General features: G+C 38.1%; 2 protein-coding genes across 6 annotated transcripts; both read right to left on the bottom strand.

The window, feature by feature from the left end:
• Window positions 1-3,324: 3,324 nt before the first annotated feature.
• On the bottom strand, window positions 3,325-10,425 carry LOC144713769 (vacuolar fusion protein CCZ1 homolog). 5 transcript variants are annotated; one of them, XM_078588446.1, is made up of 10 exons: window positions 10,204-10,424; window positions 9,018-9,235; window positions 8,005-8,098; window positions 6,781-6,964; window positions 6,416-6,525; window positions 5,765-5,863; window positions 5,236-5,694; window positions 4,655-4,810; window positions 3,653-3,886; window positions 3,325-3,491 (listed from the first exon to the last, which is right to left on the bottom strand). In XM_078588446.1, exons 2-10 carry the CDS (start codon window positions 9,197-9,199, stop codon window positions 3,465-3,467), a joined length of 1,545 nt encoding a protein of 514 aa, XP_078444572.1. In that variant the 5' UTR covers window positions 9,200-9,235; window positions 10,204-10,424; the 3' UTR covers window positions 3,325-3,464. The 5 variants fall into 5 exon arrangements, with proteins under 5 accessions (XP_078444572.1, XP_078444574.1, XP_078444573.1 ...); XM_078588448.1 differs by having other exon boundaries at window positions 8,005-8,084; window positions 9,121-9,235; XM_078588447.1 differs by having other exon boundaries at window positions 10,228-10,424.
• Window positions 10,426-16,434: 6,009 nt separating this feature from the next.
• On the bottom strand, window positions 16,435-19,596 carry LOC144713963 (golgin-84-like). Its single transcript, XM_078588704.1, has 9 exons — window positions 19,477-19,596; window positions 19,138-19,200; window positions 18,682-18,759; window positions 18,386-18,589; window positions 17,960-18,016; window positions 17,744-17,818; window positions 17,589-17,658; window positions 16,656-16,708; window positions 16,435-16,566 (listed from the first exon to the last, which is right to left on the bottom strand). Exons 1-9 carry the CDS (start codon window positions 19,507-19,509, stop codon window positions 16,435-16,437), a joined length of 765 nt encoding a protein of 254 aa, XP_078444830.1. The 5' UTR covers window positions 19,510-19,596.
• Window positions 19,597-21,786: the final 2,190 nt, after the last annotated feature.

Here is a 21,786-nt window from a genome sequence, read left to right as displayed (position 1 = left end):
TTCCATTTCTAAACTATTTCTCACCTAATGGGATACCTTAGATCAATAGATCAAAGTCGAATTTCATCTACAACTTCTTTTCCCCCAATTTTTTCCACTTTCTCTCTCTAGGCTATCTCGCCAATTTTCTCTCTATATATTTGGAAATTGATTGTTGATAAATTCAACTCCATATCTATCATACCTTAATCCAAAATTTCATCCAAAAATTTGTCCATCTTGAAGCCCAATTTATAAATCAATTGCTTTTCTTAATAATTCCCAATTTAAATACATAAAACCTTTTCCTGATAAATCACATTTCATGGCATTATATTGTTTCAATTTTTTTTTGACATAGGTATAAAAATCATCATCTCTGCAGTACTCTGACTGAAAATATAAATACCAATATTAGGAGTATAAATACCTTTTAGTAGTCACGAGACAAATTCAAACATAACAAGAGCTCACTAAGTACCTAATTAATTCATTATCAAAATTAATTCATAAAAAAAATAGAATGAAAAATTTTTGAGTAGTGCCTCCCTTGGTTTGACCCCTTTCTCATCCCATACTTTCTAATTGTGATTAAGTGTAAATAGTAAAAATTTATTGCATAAGCCTCATTTCTAACTTCATTATTAACTGAATTTTATTAATTAATTTTTTGCTTATCAGGTTCCCACTCATACTTCCTGGACAATGGTCCTTCCCAGGCCCCGTCCACCTCCTGCCATCAACCATCATCATGTCAATCGTGGTTTGCCGTCGTTGTTGACCCCACACCATCAAAGCGGATCACCACTATCACCCTTGGGCATTGTCCCTGAGCACTGTCTTTGTTCTCCACTGCCAAGCTCAGCTGATTCTAAGGTTCTGCCACCAAACTCTAGCATTCTAGGGTTCCGCAACTGTACTCCATCGTTCTAGGGTTCATCTACCAAAAAAGTCATTATGCTGCTGGTATTCAGGGATTTCCTCTCATCTATCTGCTCTCCACCCCTCATCATCGTTCTCACCACATCCAAAATGTCAGACTCCCCAACATTGACCCAAGATACCGGCGGTGCCACTGGAACACCACCGCCTCTCCGTCACCCCGCTCCTTTGCCATCTCAAGTTTGAATGCAAATTAAAAACTGATTTTAATTTTCTGAAATTCTACTTTTTTGGCTTTTCATAATCATCTTAGCGTTATAAATAATTATCACCCTCTTGCCTAACATTTCCTCGTCTCTCAACCCTCTGTGTATATATATTATCTCATTTTATTGATCACAATTTAGAAAATATTTAACCATTATCTAATGTTGCCTGTGGAGATGATCTATACTCATCACTTTACATTTTGATTGATTAAACTCAAAAATAACAATGATTGCTTTAAGGAATCAAGTGGAGTTTGCCTCAAAATTCAATTAAATACATAAAAATAGACCATTTTAAAATAAATTAGAATCGTGTAATTTTAATCTTAACGTGAGAATAATATTTAAATAGCGTCAAATTTATGTATAAAAATAGAATATTTTGCAACAAATTAGAATTGTGTCATTTTAATCTTAAGTGGAGAAGAATCTTAAAATAGTGGCAAAAGTTTTGTATAAATGCACGTTTTTATGAACTTAATTTGATGGTATCATTACTCCAACTACTGATGTAATTGATGAATTGGATTTCCTAATAAATATTTATCGGCCTTATTTAATTATTCATTAAATAGGCTAGTACTTCGGCCTAGAGGGTGACACATGTATGGTTTATTAGATATTGGATGGTATACTTAAAGTGTAAAGATTTTTTGTGAAAATTTCATTAATTATAAAAGGACCCCTTTGTCCAAAGAAAGAAATGTCCATGCAGTTCTATCATTGGATGCCTCTTCTCCCTTGGTTATTAAGACCCTCCTTTCATGGTACGACTGGAATGGCAAGAACATCTTCTTAGATATATGGCTATGGTGATTAAGAACGAGATAAAATGATCTGAAGTTTCATGTATATGTCTTGAAGTAGGACTCGTGCATTTTAGATGACTTATTCAGTGACCTCTATGATAACGTATTCAGTTCAACACAAGATGATTCAATCATCACATGTCCTTTTTGTATTTAAGGTTCAGTTTGAATGATTATGAACCTTTAACTGGTTTTTCCTCCCAAATAGGTGGGTCTTGGGTTAGCGCAACAAACCTAACTTAATGTTATTTACATCCTAAACCAAGAATGATAGAGGACCACACATTGTGTTTGTAATGAATGCCCTATGACTTTGAATATATCAGAGGGATTTTCATGTTTTTTTAAGCTCTATTTTAATGGCAACCATTATGTAACGTATAGCTTAACCTAGTACATAAAAATCCTACATATATTATGTCTTATCTTGACAATAGTCACCCTTAAAAACCAATAGCAATCTATACTTAGGCACATGCAACTTTTATTAGGTATTTCACACCATCTAACATACCACAAAATAATACTATGGATCATAAATATAATATATAATACATAATACTAATATAAATAAATTTTAATGATATAAAAATAGAACTCATTAAAACAAACACCATTATCGTGCTTCAAAACCCAGGAACTTTTACTAAAACAAATTTAGAAGACATTGAATATGTATCTGACATTTATACGAAGTTAATATTAGTGTCTGTTACCGTTATCCACCTAATGTTATCCGTTTTTGCAGTCTGTAGAGCATCCGAAAAGTTTATATGATATTAATATCCGAATGCAATATCATCTGTGTTCCTGATGTTTAGGATAACATATATCTCAAACATATATCGTTCGTCGCATCCTGATCCATAAGAAGAAGACTTTTTCTTTACAATCCTGATACATTTTGAATATTATATCCATTAGATGTCTTTTTGGGTCCATCACAGGTCTCTGAGTGTAGCCAATGCTTACTGCATTCATCCATTAATATGATTTGATTGATTCCAATCCTGATGTTCTCTTTTGATGGCACCTTCTTTCTCTTTAAATCCAGACATATATACTAACAATGATAGCTTTAGCACAGCTTAGGCAATAGTGTCAAAGATCAAAGTCTACTTATTTCGTACTTCAGATAAATATTATTATTTTCTAGCTACATATCATGAGTCAATAACGGAAGTAACATTGGGATTTGTCTTAATTTGACACATTAGTTGCCATCCGGACCACCAGAGGAATTTGAACTTGATGAAATTTGGATTCACATATCAATAGAATTAGCCTAATCGTCGAACCTCCATGATAGCGAGTGATGTTCAACTAATATAGGTAACTTTCAACCGAAAAACTAAATCAGCGGTGAAAATAAGTAGGGTAGGATCTTTCAACGACTTAAATTTCTTGCATCAAAAGGTAAAAAATCGCACTCAAGCAGCCCACACGGTTAGCTATACTCACCAGATAAAGGCAATTCTTGAGAATAAATACCAAGATCCATTTAAACATGATAATATGTTACGTGCTAGTCCAAAGAAAAAGCTCCATCGCAGTACCTGCCATGGAACATCATGTATAGAAACTCAGCCTGGCATTCAAAAAATTGAGATAGTGGACTGCATTACTTTACATCGTTTCCCATATTTTGTTGGATAAACTATTTTCTAGCGGATATATAAGAAGCAAAAAAATGGAAATGAAAGAGAAAAGGAGTTGCCTGTCGCTAAACTTCTCCACAGCATCTGATGCAAAGAGAATTGTCTCATTGGATTTGTCTAAGACTATGTAGAGTTCCTTGCCTCTTGACATACGAGCAATTATCCAGGCATTATTCCTAGCCCGCACGCATACTTCAAGATCTTTCTCTAGCTTGGGGTTGCTCCTTTCCATCCTCTTCTTTTCAAGGTCGACTTCTTTTCTAAGCTTGTTGAGGGAGAGTAATGAATCCTAGGAGAATAAGTATTAAGTGATGGAAATCGACATAGATAGACAAGATCAAGAAATGAATCGATGTATAAATAGGCAAAAAAGAAGAGAGACAGATGAAAGGAAAATAAGATAGATCGATAAAACCAAACAAAATCTCAAGTTACAAGGTCTGTTCATCCCTATGTATAGGGAGATGAGAACCCTAAGTTCATCACATAAATGGCCCATAAAGGGCTCATAATACTCTGGTAACCCCATTTGTAAGACTTCCCCTCATTGCCGACAATAAGAAATAAAAAAGTCATGCCCAAAACAAAGGGACTGAGATCGAACTATGCAATTTGAAGGATGGGAAAAGTAAGATGAAATATCTCAGTAACTTCAAAATAAATTGTTGGATGCTGGGATGTACTTAAGCAGAAGGGGGTTCAAATGAAAGAAGAGACCTACAACAAAACGAGATTTAATTTTACGTTTGTTTCTAGGATTCTTTTGAGAGGGAGATCTTCCCATAAACACAGTAGTTCTTGAGCTCCTGAGTTTCTTTTTCTGGTCCATACTTCAAGGCCATAATTATCTTGGACGTGTCCATAAACTAATCAGTAAATTTCTGTATCATGCATTTCGCCTTAACAGACAAAATACATGAAAAATAATCTCTGAGTTAAAATATCTTAACAGCAATGCGAATCATTACTGGAAAATTTCCGAGTGCTCTGCGTTCTACCTAACAACTCTATAATCAGAATCCACGATGTCAAGAAATCAAGGCACCAATTAGCGTACTTTCGTAAGAGTAGAAACTTTTCCTGGTGGTGATGCTTTGGATATCTTCTGATCAGTGTCCAAGAGTAAGTACCGATAACCCTTGACATGATTAGCATTTTCTCCAGGCCATCCTTCGGATAATTTTTGCTCAACCCTTATGATTCTCTGTTTAGCCTGAAATTAGGAAATTAGATTTCAATATAATACTCTAAAGTACAGAAGAAAAGCAACCCCCAATGACATAAAGTAGGCAGAGGCCATGCATCAATTTGACATTATAAATGTAGAAAGATAAAGCAGCGAACGCAAATAATGATGAACCACGACAAAGCACCAGGAGAAAAAATACGTTCATAAAAATGACTCCATTTTTTTCTTTCTTGATATTTAAATAAGGACTGTGCAAGAAATATAATTCCCTTGAGCTAGCTTTTGCTTCTATACAACTCGTTTTGGCATTTTGTTTAAATGGCACCATCTATCAGAATATATACTCATTTTCTATCCCTTTTAGAATATCAATCTCAAGAAATAGCATAGAAAAGAGCTGTACAATTCACATAAAAATGAAAATTAAATGGAGAATGAAAGAGCAATACATTTTCCAGAACTTGAGTCCTAACTATGGACAAATCGCTTTCCCCATTTATCAATGAATCGACAGGAATCAGGAGCACAATGGTCAATTTTTTGTGCTGAAATGCAATCAGAAACATGCGCTTCCCGGCTTGTCTTAGCCATATGACTGGGTTTGAGGTAATTGAACTGCGTGCTTCTGTGAGCCAGATGTCCGTAAGAAGAAACCCATCGTTTCCCTTAGACCATTTTCCACGGTGTAAAGCCCTAGGAATATCGTGGTTGTTTCCCTGGATAGAATTATTAGATGTGCGACCATGAACTTCTGATAATGATGACGCAGCTGATTGTGCATTCAAGCTTGTGACGCTTGAAGAAGAGGAAGGGCCTCTTCGAATGTAGGACCATGAACTTGTACCTTCAACTAAAGCTTGTGGAGTCAACCTCTTCACACCATATGTAAACATAGTCAGCGTGTCATCCTGTCCAATGAAAATTACCGTTCAATTTTACTTTATTGATAAAAAAACAGTAAAATTTTGAGGAAAGTACCGGAGTGAGCGTTGAAGACACTAGGAGGTTCTGAAATAAGACAAGAGAGCTGCACATACAATTTCTTCCGGCACATGATTCCAGAACAGCAACAAGAGACTGCAGGAATCAATCCCGATCACCCAAAGCATTAGTATCAGAAATTGAAGGCATGATAAAGTCATTTCAGCAATTGGAAAATAAAGAATTAATCAGTAATAGACGTTTATTAGTTATTTATCAGTAAATTCAAATTGACATAAGCACATAAGTGAGTCAACTTCTCAGGCATAAACTCTTCGTAACCAACATATTAATCTCCATGGTACACAAAAGTCCGTCCAGCAAACGATTTTAGAAAAGCAAGAAACGACTGGAGAATCCATCTCGATCAAAAAATTTAAATGCCAAAAATTTAGGAAAAACTAGAAAGCACGATGAAAAAATAGTGGGCCTTTGAGAAATTTGATAAGAAATGGGCTTCGGAAATTTACTTATTAGCATATAAAAATTGTCACAAGTGCATGGTTGAGTTGTTTATAGCCAATGAATAAATTTTCAAGGTACCAGCGTAATTTTTTGATATTTTTTCCTATTTTACACTTGTATTTCTATGTAAAGAGAGAAACAATAAAATTCAATGATATCAGACATGAAAACCTTCCGCCCCACCTGAACTTCGATGCCAACTTCTCGTTCAACCGATAACATTTGAATATTTCCTTGCTCCCCCAAACATTCACGGAAGGACGGAAGTTGGAACTTCTTCCCCAAATGAAAATCTGAAACAAAGGGTTTTCAACAACCTGAAAAAGGGGTTTTCAAAAAGGGTTCGATCTATATGAATTATACGGAAGAAAAAATAGGGTTTTCCCAGAAGAGGTATTAAAATCTAACACAATCATAGAATATGATAATTAAACAATCTTCCATCATGAGAGCAAAAGAATCAATTTTAGAGTTCCATGTTTTTTACAAGGTGCAGAATAATTTAGGAAATGCATAATTACAACTGGTTTCAATCTAATTTTTCTTACCCGACAAATAGTCGGTGACAAATGAATGTAAGTGGCTCCGTGCGAGATCACCAGTGGGCTGTTCATCAAGTAGAGACCTCAAAGGTCCATAAAACATAACAAAAAGGGAATATACTTCCTTGAGAATTGCCTCCAATCCATCACAGCGCCAAACATGATCAGAATCCTTAATTTTATCGACAATCTGGGCAATCATAACATCATAAGAAACAAATTACAGCTTTAAAATAGCAGAAACCTTCTGACTGGGGAAAATATTACTGCATTTGAAAATGACTGGCAATCTCAAGTGCAGGACCCAGTCGAAATAAGTAGGGGAACATCTTAAGAATCTCAAAAGCCATGAATTATTTTTGGAAGAAAAAACCTTGAATTAATATAGAATCAGATAGGAATAAGTGATCCGATAAGAAGCTAGCCATTGATCTGAATGACAAAACCAAGGACCCAGACCTCCAACTAGTTCCTTCTAGGAGATTTTTTTTTGAGAAAATCCTTCTAGGTGATACGTTGGGCTTTTACCTCATTAATGGAGCTGGTCTTAAGAATGTAGCATTACGCATCAGGATACTGAACCAGAATGCCCATGAACTGAATGGCCAGTTGGCGCAAAATTTTCATAATTTTTTTTTAAATTTGATATTTTTTCTATTTTTAAGGTTTTATTATAAGAATGTAGGGGGAGTTACTCAGTTGAATTAAGTTTAGAAAAATGATATGCCCCAGACAAATGATATGTATCAGTGTAACAGACTCAAGATGTGAAATGACCTATACATGTCTAACTCAGAACACATAAAGGCATTTATAGCATTGCTACCCTGGAAAACGGTTGGACCATTTCCCACCATAAATAGGCGACAATAAAGAAGTTAATTAAACATTCAAATCGTGATATTTGTCTATTTGCTGCAGACTAATGATAAAAATGAATGGCTTCTGTCCACATTGCATCGTACAGGTTATGAACCACGGGAATATTTACATTTCATAAAATTTATTCCAGCATGATGGTCTTCCATGCGAAAAAAAACACAGAGAGACCTAAAGTGAAGTTTTTCAAATATGACATGAATGATTACGTAAATGCACGGTTTTAGGGGGAAAACAACAACAGATTTTGACCTTGGGATTTATAAATAACATTTACTCAACTGGAGAAATCTAGTCCTTTATTCAAAAATAAAATCAATTTAATGCTTCTGTCAACAATAGTATACATACCAGAACCATCCATATGTCAGGCTCAGCCTGATAGAATACATGGGTGTGTCTTTCTGTCTCAATAGCTTCACAAGGTGCTTCTGGAGAGAAAATTCTGGATAAAGTTAAAAGAATAATCACCACCAGAGAAAATTTCGATTTGGAGTAATATCCATCAAGTTTAAAATATTGACAGAAAGAAACATAAAACCATTTATCAGAATGTGGAATCACTTTTTCTTTGTGTCTGCTTAATTTTTATGCAAAAAATACTAGCAAAAGAAGAAAAAATAAGATTTTTTTTAAGAAAGAAAAAATAAGATATTTGAAACCACCAACAGCGATACTGGCTACATGAAGCAGATTCAGTTCACTATATTTCATTTACGTTTTCACTGTTTGATCTTAATTTCAGATACGAAAAAGAGTACAACATACAGTGAGCAACAGAAAAGATTAAATCTGTACAGAGGGGTATAAATGGTCGGTTTATCATATGTATCTGTGTTACAGAAGTCAGACCAATCAGGATAGTGTTGATTAACAAAACCAAGGATAAACACACGTCAAACATTGTCTTAATGAAATAAGGTGCTATCACGGGCACGCTATTTGATGTACATGCCGTAATCTAATCGTACTGGGCTATGTGTACTTCGGCCAAATAAACTTCTGCATATATTCGTTGACCTAAATTAAAACCATAAGTGTCTATTTCTGGTTCTGCTTCTTTGACTTCTTCTCCATAATCTGATACTCAACCTAGAAATTTCTGACGTGACAGGCTGTATGTAAATACATCCACAATAATGTAATTTCGAAATTTGGAAGTTTTCTTTGGAAACTATGATTAGGTATGAGGAATAGTTTGTCTTGAAAGTTCATCAAGTTTTTCAGTTTTTCAGTTTGCCAGTGAGGAAAAAATATTTACCTGCCATAGATATTCGCAACATATCAGCAACTAAAACAGCATTCAACAAATCGAGGTAAAACTAGATAAAAATAACACAACGTCATTGACTTTTTATACACACCTTGTGAATGTAATGAGACCTTCGCTCAGCCCAACCACAGAAAGCTGTGCCGAATAAGAAGAATCAAAGGGAAAGAAATATAATATTTTGTCGATCTCTTCACCTTCCTGCTGACCCCTTGTCAAGTCAAAGACGCACAGCTGTATCCCGTCATTGACAATCGTTCCAGATGATAGACCCATAACAGGTCTGTTTTATACTTTAATTAGAAGATAAGGCTGAGGGGAAAAAAGGAGAAATAACATCAGTAAACTTGTTAATGACATAATGGAAGATTTTTTTGGTTAGAAATACATTAAAAGGCATGAATTCATCTGGATTAATAGAAACTCAAACTATTTACAATAAAATTAAGAGATATATATGTTTATAAAGATACAATTCAGCTACATTTCAAGAACTAATGTAATTCGTGATTCTTGCCTCTTGACCGTGAAAATATCGCTTTGTATCAGAAAGAATAATGTATTTGTGAAAACTTCATTGGCAACCAGATATTCATCCCTAAAAGAAAATTAGGGGAATCGTTACTATAGCACGATTTATGCCAACAACATGAGTAGAACAAGATGAAAGACCATTTAATTTTGTCTTCTTTAAAAGATAAAAGCAATTTCAGCCACGCCGATTTCCATAAATTTCTGAATAGCTTGCCGGTTGCTTCCAGTTCAACGACCATGTCGATAAGTCCGTTTAACGATTCGCGAAACGCCCGAAATGCCCAATTGACACTAAGTATTAGAATGCCGATCGGACGACGATTCATCACGATCCATATTTAAATAAACACGAGAATCTTGCGAGTTTATTGCATGCTAAATAGACACTATCGCTACATCTTCGGACCGAAATATCTCGTCCCACGTCTGAGACAAATCACTTCCAGCAGAAAAATGCCCGAGGTTCAAGACAGGAGACTAATAGAATTTGTCAATGATGAGTTGGAGCAGTGAGATAAACAAAGAATTATAAGATAAACCCAAAAAACCCTGTTAGATTTACATTTTTTTCCACAGACTCCATCATTAAAAATAACAACATCAGCTCGATCAGGCCAAGAAGAAACAAGAAGCTCAGCAGCCAGCAATAACAAAATCCCAAAATCATGGCGGTGATTTTGGGGAGCGAGGGGACGATCATGTATTCTATTGCAAATTCCGTCAATCTCATAATCCAAAAAAATTACCAGAAAGCAGTCTCAGAGCCGCACCAGCTGATTTACTCGGCTTGAAGAAAGTAATTGAGAGAATTCATGCAAGGCTCGACATTCCGCCCCAATTGAGAGAAGATTGCAAAAACCTGAGATGAAGGAGAAACCCAAGAATTTGAATAGAACAAGGAAATCGATCAATGCGATGCAGAAGAGAACAGCCAACTGACATAGAAAGGCAAAGCCAAAAGTCTTAACTGACGTTCCGTTCCCATTTACTGAGAGTTCATTTTTGGATACGGTAGGACGAAAATACCCTCAGCCGACTTGTGGCACAAGGCCCAAATATTCAATTGAACTACACTCCGCCAAGCAAAGTTTACTAAAAATATTGTTTATTTAAGCGTAATATGCAAGGCTCATTGGTTTAAGATTTATAGACATCGTTTCTAATACATGCTAGTTTCAAGAGAAATTAATTTAGTTTTTCCTAGCAAGCATAATGATAGGGTTTATGACCCCAGCAAAGATACTACGTGGTGGAAGAGTATAAAGGTGAAAGTAGGGACTAGGGAGGCAGCATGAACAGGTTCCACTTTATTTTTAGGCAGTACTTTGTGTTTCCAGATTAAAATTGTTTTTGGTTTTTAATTGGGGGTTATATCACGGTGTGGCCCGAACTTTTTCGAAAATTCGAGTTACAGCCCTTACTTTTTTTTTGCCGCGACACAGCCCGAAGTCCCATTTGGTCCGCAGCCTGTGACGTGGAGTCTACGTGGCTGCCAGGTGGAGTTCCGGCGGAGTCCACCTAGGCCGAATCCACGTGGCAGCCGCGTGGATTCCACGTCACTGCGCGATTTGAAGAAAGAAAGATTTTAGCCTGCCCAATGTGAGTCACCCGGGAGAGAGCTGAGAAAGGCGACGAAGGAGAAGGAGACGGTGGAGAAGGAGGAAGAAAGGGCGCGAGGGAGAAGGGGCTTCTTCTTGGCTACAGGAATCGTTGCGAGCTTCTTCCTGGCTACGGGAGTTCCACGAGGTAGGGTTTACTGCTTTTTTAACTATGTGTAACTTTCTCTATCTCTCTCTAGATTTCATGGTTTACTGCTTTTTTAGCTACGTGTGGGTTGCTTTCTCTCTCTCTCTAGATGGACATACATTACTGCTTCTCAAAATACCGATGATCTTCTATCTTTATCTTGAAGCCCATATTTTATTTCTCTCTCTTCGATTCATGTAACTTTCTGTGTCTCCCTCTAGATTTCATGGTTTACCGCATTCTTTAGCTACATGTGGGTTTCTTTCTCTCTCTCCAGATGGACATGCATTATTGCTTCTCAAAATACCGATGATCTTCTCTTTCTCTTGAAGCCCATATGTAACTTTCTCTGTCAATTTTAAGATCTTGTTCAATGACTTTTGAAAGTTCTTATTTCTGTCCCTCTCTTAAATAAAGATTACCCAGGGCTGCTATTAATTTTTAGCATTCTGTTCAGTAACATTTGGAAAGCTGTGCAGTCTCTCTCCCTTTAATGAAGACTACCTTGGGCTGTTTGGTTGTCTCTATGTAAAACTTTCAAACTCCATTCTTGCAGCTTTCTCTCATTTTTCACATCTTGTTTAATGACAGTTGAAAATTTTACGATCTCTTTCTCTCTTAAAGGAAGATTTCCTTGAGCTGCTCTTTTGATTAACAAGACATTGGGAAATTGCAGTCTCTCTCTTAAATGAAGATTCGCTTGGGCTGTTGTTTTTTGTCTCTGTGTAAAACTTGAAGACTACATTCGTTTAAATTTCTCTATCAGTTTTGACATCTTGTTCAATGACATTTGGATAATTTTAGTCTCTCTCTCTCTCTTCATAACTTTCTCTCTCTTCTTTTCATCTTACCATGTTTATTTTTTAAATTTGTGTCATTCTCTCTCTTGCATTCGTATAAGTTATCTCTCCCGCATTTCCTTTCTCTCGCTTGGTATAAATGTTTTGAGTTCACTCGTGCAATTCTCTCTTATTATGTGTATCATTATTCTCTCTCTCTCTCTCTTTATATCTCTTGGATGAATAAGATTATTTTCATGACAAAGATGTTGGTGTTTCTCTATTGATCACGGAGGATATGGTGTTTCTTTCTCATACTTATTGGTGAGAACAAGAAGTGTGATCCCTATTTAATTTATTTTGAATTTGTTTTGCTTTCTGTTATGAAAAATATGAAGAGTTGTCCTCTTCTCATCATAGTCATCTATTTTTTGCGCTTTTAGGCGTTCTTCTCTTCTTCGACAGTGGACGCTTGGATTCAAGTAATGTAAGATTTTATTATCTCTATTTGTCCTGCACGTCTTATAATTTTAATTTTTAATTATTTCCAATGTTATTTGAGATATATTTGCACATCGCAATACTAACCCTCTTCGCGTTGATGATTCAAATTATTTTTAAAATTGGTAATGTACTTTTTTTGGCGTTGAACTCTCTGCAGAGTTATAAATATGTCTGTGGGTTGTATAATCTTTTTATAAAACCTGCATGACGAAAATTTATGGTGTTAATGCATGTTCTATTACTATTTACCATCCGTCACTTAACAGGGCCGATGACGAGTGCAAGGTGTTCGGTTTTGAGTATAATAGCGATGATGACTCAGAATATGATATCTGTAAGGAAGTTGAGGAAAGTGATGTGTATTTAAGTGCACCAGACGAATATTCCAGTGAGGAATGGAATGATGAATTGGTAGATCATAGCGAGTATGACGATTCAGAGGATGATATGTTAACCCCCGATGGTACCGATGACGATGATGAAAATCGAAGGTACAGATACAGGGGCAATACATATGATCCGAGATGCCCCAATGAGAGTTTTATATTTCAAGTGGGCATGAAGTTTGAATCGGCGTCGCAATTTAGGGCAGCTGTGAAGGACCACGCTATTTGGAACGGATTCAACATCACTTTTCTAAGGTCCGGTGACCGGAAAGTGGAGGTCGTCTGCAAGGGAAACTGTCCGTGGAGGATATATGCTAGTTTGGATGCTAGGAGAGAGGCGTTTGTTGTGAAAACGCTTAATGATACTCATATGTGCAGCAGGACGCCGAGGAATAGCCAAGCTGATTATCACTGGGTTGCGAAACACTTCTTGGAGAAAATTCGAATGAATTTGGATATGAAGGTGACAGATATGATGCGGGAAATAAATGATCTGTTCGGAATCACTGTTTCAAAACAAACATGCTATAGAGCCAGAGCCGAGGCGCGCACGAAGCTTCTAGGAACATTGGACGACCATTACCACATGCTTCCCGCATATGTTGCCGAGTTAAAGAGGGTAAATAGGCGTGGTACTTTTGAGCTGGTTCTCGATAGAGCGACCCCAGATTCCTTGGTCAGGTTTTAGAGGATCTACATATGTTTCGATTCGATAGCAAGAGGGTTCCTTGAAGGCTGTAGACGAGTCATTGGAATGGACGGATGTTTTTTGAAGACCGAACTGAAAGGCCAACTATTGAGTGTTGGCGGCAAGGACGGGAATAATCAAATGTTCCCCATCGCTTGGGCGGTAGTTGAAGGTGAAAATCAATCTTCGTGGACGTGGTTTATTCAGCTATTGATGAATGATCTAGGAATGGTGGACGGAAATGGCTGGACGATTATTAGCGATCAGCAGAAGGTACTTAATTTATTTCTTTGGACTCTTATCGCTTACTGTTAGACACGTGTAGTACATTAATAGATGCGTACCGTCTAACATTGTGCAGGGACTGGAGAACGCAGTGTCCTCCTTATTGCCCAATGCAGAGCATAGGAATTGTGCTCGGCATGTCTACGCGAATTGGAAGAAGAAAGGACATTCCACGGCATTTTTGAAGAACTTATTCTGGAAAGCTGCGAAGGCCACCACGCACGAAGATTTCCAACGGCTGATGATGGAGATGAGCAGTGTGAAACCACAAGCCGCGTAAGACTTCCAAGATATAGGTATAAAGAAGTTTTGCAGGGCGTACATTAATGAGGACAGAAGGTGTGAGGTGATCGACAACAACATTTGCGAGTGCTTCAACAACTACATCATGCAGGCCATGTCTAAGCCAATCATCGACATGCTGGAGGAAGTCAGAGGTGCAATAATGCAGAGGGTAGCAAAAAAAAGAGAGTTATTTTCAAATAGAACTGATACGTTATGCCCTCGGATAAGGGAGGTGGTCGAAGAGAACAAGAAGAAGTCCAGGAGATGCACTCTTACGCATGCAGGGAAGTATCAATTCGAGGTCACAGACTTGGGAAGCAGGTTTGTGGTCGATGTACTTCACAGAACATGTAGTTACAGATATTGGGAGTTAAGGGGCATTCCATGCGCCCATGCTATATGTTGCATTCATTGGGTCAAGGAGGACCCCGTCATTTTTTTCAGTGAATGGTTCAAGAAAGACGTATACCAACTAGCTTACACTTATGGTATCCCGCCAATGAATGGCAAAAACCCATGGAGTGAAGTTGATGGGAGCTATGTATTCCCTCCTCTTGTGAGGAGACAACCTGGAAGGCCCAAGCTGAAGAGGAGGATTGACGTCGCTGAGAAAGAACCCACAGTACATAGATTGTCGAGGAGAGGCCTGCACATGACGTGCTCCCTCTGCCACCAAGTTGGGCATAATCGGAAGACATGTACCCAACCAAAAATGGAAGCTGGAGGCCACGTACAGTTTCAATTTTATGTCTAACTTTGTTTACATGTGTCATCATTTTTTTCCGAATGTTAACCAATTAACTTGTTTCACTAATCATGCAGGGATCTCAGGAAGCTACATATCTGCCAATTGTCGAAGACCATCGCCGGTGAAGTTGCAATTCGGCTATGAAACACAACGCACTCAAGCTTATTAATCGTTCGCCCTAAACAAACATTTGTAGAACAGGATTCAGTTCTCGGTTGATGATACAAACTTTGTTATCCAATTCCACAGAATTCTCGTTCATGTTCGCCGTTTTGAATCGCCGTTGATTAATCCATGCATTTCGGTACTTATTCCTCCTTCCTGTTCGCCCTTCTTCTTCGTCGTGGCCCATGTTTTCACAGTAAAACAATAGGTTCTTACGAACTAAATCGGCCAGTGTCATGCCTACTTATAGTACGTATTCTCCAATAAACCAAGAAATTGTCTTCCAATAAAACATATTTCATTATGTTCCTTGCGACCTCAAAATTGAGTCACAGAACAGAATATAATTCACAAGTCTGCGAAAATGATACGTCCTCATTCACAATTCGATACAAGTGATCCATCATGCTTGCGAGATGTCGGAAAAATTGATATGGCCTCATTGAAGGCCCGTGGCACATCAAAGGGGGCGGGAAGGGTCGAGCCAAGCAGTCCACCTCCGGGCCACCTCCGGGCCACCTCCGGTCCGTGCTGGGTCAACCTCCAGGCATGGTCGAGCTGCATGCTCCCCGTCATTAGCTCTCTGATAAGCTGATAAGCTGCATGCTCCCCGTCATTTCAATGCCTCCTTCACCGTCCCCTACTCTCACCCAGCAAGAACATATTTTAAATTCAAATTGCCAATCAAGAATAATGTTTAACTTTATTGAAATGCTGTTTATTAATAATAAACGCATGGTGCAATATAGTTGTTCGTCTCACCTGGCACAGAATGCAGCCCGGCTGTGGGGAACTCAGTCTCCTACGTCTGGGAAAGGCAGGAGAAGTTATTCTGAGGTGTTTCTCATTTTTTGATTGATTCTGCTTTCTTCTGGAGGGCTTGGCGTTCCTCAAGGTAATTTCTAGCAACAACATCTTCAAAGGTGCTCGACAAACCATGGGAGATTTATGATCTTTATTTTGCCTATATTGCTGCAACTGAATAGAAATGAGGATAAAAAATGAGAAAAATAGCATGAAATATCTGTAAAGAGCAAGAAACTGATGCTTGGGACAATGAAAAAGCAACATGAAAGGGAATTGGGGCAAGAAAAACCTTCTTCCGTTCGGCGGCTAATAGATTCGTCGTGTTCTTCTTTCTTTCCATTAGATCTTGCAGCATGGGCCAAGAGGGAACCGGGGGGTCAACGATTCAATCCTCACAAGAATCTGCTCTGCAAAGAGACCCACCAATTAAAGAAGCAAGAAATTGAATCCTGAAGCAGCCTAAATCCATGACGACCGCAAGAGAAAAGGCACAGATCTACCAAGAGAAAGTGAAAAAAGTGATGCTTCTGTCCAAATCTTCCCGCACAAAAAAAGTGAAAGGTTTAATCACGTGCATTATCCAGCTAAATAGAAAAGAAGACGCTTGCTTTGTTTACCTGCAGAATTTGATTTGCTTCCTTCGACGACTTCTTCAGACCACGCCGCATCCTGGCCTCCATGTCCTGAAGCTCTTGATTTAGAGATCCACATTCTACCTGAAATAGCCAATGGAGTTCACTGGAGGTTCAAACCCACATGAAAGGTGCTACATCAAAAAATGAAGAGAAAAAAAAGGGCATCCAACCTCAAGAAGAGCAACTTTGTGTTCCAAATCCATTGCCTTTGATATGCTTTCATCTACAGACCTCTGAAAATTGATTAGTCAGTAGTAGGATTGGCAGGCCAAAATAGACAAATTGAGAGACAAATGAGAAAGCTCTAACCCAATTAAAAATAACCTCTTCAATCAACTCATAAAGACACACAACTGGCTTATTTTATCATAAGGTACACAGGAACTGATAGCGACCACGATACAGGTCTTTAGTGAAGAAGGAAGTACTTGAAGAAAAGGAAGCCCTACATATGGATAGATAGAGACTGAGACGAGTTAAACACAGTTGGTACAATGGCAGTGCAGGTCCGTATCAACGCCTGAATACTTCCTAGGAAGCTTCTGCGGTATTGACTAGGCCCATGCATATGGAGCCTCTCCCATATTGGCCAGCCCTCTACACAATCTCTCATGCTTATTCTTCCCCCTCCCCCCCCCCTTCTTCTAGCTGAATCAGACCCAATGAATGCATCACGTGCATGTTCTTCATTGAGGGGCTACATGTATTTATTGAGTATTAGCCTACGGACAAAAGACATAAATAACATGGAGGGGCCGGGATCATATCAGAAATCTTTCTGTATTGTTTTAATTTAAGTAAATTTATTATAATTGATCATATATGCATAACCTGGCTGTAAAGCACCACAATAATCACAGATATTATAATGCATATTTATATTAGGCATTCTCGAAACTTGTAATATCAATTATTATGTCAACTTAACTGCTTACTAGTTATAATGGGCACACTAGAGAAACATTGAGACGTGGAAGAATTTTGAATGCGCAGAGCAAAATGGTCAGAATGACCCAAAGAGAATTCACATTATACAAGAGCGGTGGCCACTTCATCAGCACATACACCTAGATACCTTCAAATGGAATATCAGAGCAGCGTACCTGCATTCTTACAAGTGCATTTGAGGCCTCCACAGCTCTGTTCCAATTCAACTTCTCTTTCTACGGCTGCCTTCAAAAATAAAATGTGTAAAATTAAACCAAGAAACAGAAACAAAGAAGTGAACAGAAGACATTCTCATAGATGCTGCTTAGACCATCTTGGTGGCATTATGCGCTATCCTCTCTTCTTCTGCTCTGCGCTCAGCTGCAGCGAGCTCTTCACGAAGCGCCTGGCGAATAAAATAAGATTGTCAGAGAAGGAAGAGAAGACGAAAAATATGACGAACAGAAGAGTCAAAGAATATTTTGCAGTTCAAAAAATATCGTTAGTCTCAAGTATAGTTTAAAAAATAATAGAGGCAGTGAACTACCTGTATCACCCTTATCTCACTAAGTTCACGGCCTCTCATCAAAGCATCCATATTTGCCTGGTTCAAAATGGGAAGTTCTGCAAATGAGATCTTTTCCAATCATTACATGAATTATTAGAAGAATGCACTAAAATGAATGATAATTGTTTCAATCAGTTGAGCCAAAGCCAAAGAACAGTCCTACAAAGGGAGACACTAGTGTAATCTAAGAGTGGAGTTAGTTTAATATCAAGGAGCACTCTATAAAGTGAGTCCATATGTTGCATCCGAGGTTCATATTTAATATGGGGAAAAGTTCATTCAAAAGTGCTCCACAAAACCCTGTGGAGGCAGTTGACAGGAAAAGTATAGATGTCTCTTGGATGGTGGAGCCGTCTTAAAATGTAATTCATAAGCTACAAAGGAAAAAGAGTAAAGACAGGAAACCTGTAAGGACACAAGTTTTCCTTCTGCTGTTGATGCTTGTTTCTTGAAAGCGTCTATAGAACCAACAAGCTTCTCGATTTCTGCATTTTTAGCGGTCAGCGCATCACCCATACTTGACTCCACTTTACTCATTTCCATTTGGGCCAATAATAAATCTTGTTCTAGCTGTTTGATGGAAGCTTCATATGAACTACTGCGTCCTCGCTGATAAACAGCAGATAAAAAGTAAAAAGAAGTTATTTGAAGAATCTACATTTGCGCAAGTATGGAAGCAAATCCGTCGTTGAAGAATCTACCTCTCTCATGAGGAGTTCTTCCAATTGAGCGTTCTCAGCCTTGTACTCCTGAAGCCGAGATGATAGCCCGGCACAAACCTGTTTCCAAGCATTAGTTAGGACATCAAGGTGAGAAGACTGACATTGTGACGTTAAATGAATAAAATAAATGGAAATAACTATGGTCAGAACGTAAAAACGAAGGGCTGGCTCCTAAAATAAGGTGCAAAAATTTGGGGAAGAGGATAGGAAAATAATATGCTGAAGATAAAAGAAAGAACTGAGCTGAGACTGAAGATATTTTTTCAGCAATGTTCCCTGCCGGGTGGCATTGGCATTATATTATGCATAGAAGATATCAAAAGTAGAGGACGCACACTCAACCAACAAATGAAAATTTTTGGATTTAGTCTAGAAATGTACAAGGGAAAACAAGAAACAAGTCAATAAAAGGTTAAGAGTACACAGCCAACTCACCCTTGCTAGTCTTGCTTCTTTTGATTGACCAGTAGAGGCTGCACTTTTTACCAGAAACTGTGCCTGACAACAAGAAAAATCATTGTTTAGCAGCAAAAGGCTCAAATTCATCAAAGTCAATACGTTGGATAAAATGTTTCTTATTCTGTGCTAAACAATGTTAGAAAAGTATGCTAGTGATTCTTGTGAATCAAAGCCAATTTTCCAAAGTATTTGGCTTTGAATCTAGAGTCGAATAACAGCATTTTAAATACAATTTAAAGTTCATTTTAGAATCATCCATGAATTCATTTAATCATTCAAATTCCAATGCCAACAAACGGAAAGAGATAAACGAACCTCGTCAAGCTGTTCAAGCAATTTCTCAGGCATTCTGTCACTTTTATGGTCATGTATCTTATTGGTGCCTGAAGTATCCACCGGCTCAGACGCATGATCATTATCCTTCCCTTTCCGACGCTTTCTTTTTTCCCCTGATCCACCTCCAAGTTATCTTGGCCAACATTTGAGTTATCTTGGTCATAGATCTCCTTATCTTGTTGGGGAGCATTGCCCTCTTTGGGATCAGATTCGTCAGATGATGTCCTTGTCATTTCTGAAATTTCTCTAGGTTCTTCGCTGCTACTAACAAAATTATCAACAGATGATGCCACTTTGACATCATTATCGGAAGTCAGTGTTCTTCCCAAAGCAAAAAAGAATCGGCGAGGAAGAAGAATTGAAGATCAAATTTCAATGAACCCTAGAACAGCAAGCGCAAATGAACGAATGGGTATGGAAGAGCATGAATTTAGCTCGCCCATCTCCTCTTTATCCCAGGGCACCTCCGTGGCCCGAGAGCAGGCGTTGATGACGGTGTTGTAGGTGAGGACCGTCGACGCGGCAGAGTAGGGCGGCCGCTTCAGCCGATCGAGGAGGGCGAGGGCAAGGGCGTGCTCGCAACGATTCCGGCGCCAACGACGTTGATCAGCGCAGAAGCCCCTTCTCCCTCGCGCCCTTTCTTCCTCCTTCTCCACCGTCTCCTTCTCCTTCGTCGCCTTTCTCAGCTCTCTCCCGGGTGACTCACATTGGGCGGGCTAAAATCTTTCTTTCTTCAAATCGCGCAGTGACGTGGAATCCACGCGGCTGCCACGTGGATTTGGCCTAGGTGGACTCCGCCGGAACTCCACCTGGCAGCCACGTAGACTCCACGTCACAGGCTGTGGACCAAATGGGACTTCGGGCTGTGTCGCGGCAAAAAAAAAGTAAGGGTTGTAACTCGAATTTTCGAAAAAGTTCGGGCCACACCGTGATATAACCCCTTTTAATTGCAGACACAACTCAATAATTTAGAAGTTTATAGTTTCACCCAAGTTTTTACCCAAATTTAGGAGAACAACAGGACGAGGAGGCAAAATTGCCGGATGGACTTCAAAAGGTTTCCAATTTGACACTGTTGGATAGAGGATTCTAACATTACCCTCTTTGTTTTTGTAACACATTATATTAGTGAACTGGCCCATATAGGTAAATGCCCATTTCCTTTCATTTATTTGTCTTGTTCTAGGTCCATTTTTTAGTAACTCATAACAGGCCAAACCTTTGTAATTGTGTTTATACTAGACCTGATTCGAGATGAAGGTCTCAAGAGCCACTATAAAAGTAATGGCAAACATGGTAGGAAATATATGTGGCCTACAAGCCAATTGCACTTTTTGCATCATGTTTAATATTTTATTGATATAATATATTCATTATAAATCATGGGTGATGTTTTTTTAACATATGTCCTTAAATACATGCAATGGATAAGTGAATGGTGGTGAGATTATAATATGGAGATCGCTAGTTTTGAAACATGTGCTTAAATATTCCTAAAAGAAGGATACTCAAGAAGAAAATCAAAATATACAATAGAATAGTATTTTATTGTCCTACTCAAATGATTAGTACTTACGATCTTGTAGCCATGAGTGTGAAGGCATTAAGGATAAATAGTGGGCTCTTACTGGGTTCTTTGAACTTGATCTGGATGAAACTCAATGGATTCCAGAAGTGCAAGGCCTTGAACAAAATAAAAATGGCATCTACAAAATGATTGATCTAAACATCTGAGCACGGATCATATATGTGACTTCTTGGATCATCAAGTGAGACATGTTGAGCTGCTAAAGTGTTTAGCCTCTTGACATATTCACAAGATCTAGATGGATATTATGTGGCCGTCAAGCCAATGACACTACCATGTTTATTTAAGTTCATTGATTAAAATATTTGTGTTCATTATTATTCCATGTGATGTTTATAATGAAGACCATGAATATGTCCAAATGACTTAGTGAATTATGATGAGATCATAATACAGTGATCGCCAGTCATTGAACATGTATTCTAAAAATACATATTCAATGGATAATCGAGACGGACATCGAATTATCCGAAATGAAATAGCACTCGCTGATCCTACTTATACGATAAGTATATCTGATCTTGTGCCTATTAGTATGGCAACACTAAGGACAAATAGTGGCAACTCTTTGGAGAAAGAGTTAACTGAATTGATCCGTACGAATCCCTGAATGGTATTAAACCTCAATCAGGTTGATTCATGTCATGGTAGTATAAGTGATCCATTGACCTAAGACACCAAGGACATATCATGAATGGACG

This window comes from Wolffia australiana, chromosome 16 (genome assembly GCF_029677425.1).
Source record: "Wolffia australiana isolate 7733 chromosome 16, ASM2967742v1".
Taxonomy (NCBI): Eukaryota; Viridiplantae; Streptophyta; class Magnoliopsida; order Alismatales; family Araceae; genus Wolffia; species Wolffia australiana.
Note: the sequence above shows the minus strand (reverse complement) of the source record. Positions and strands in the feature narration are given on the sequence as shown.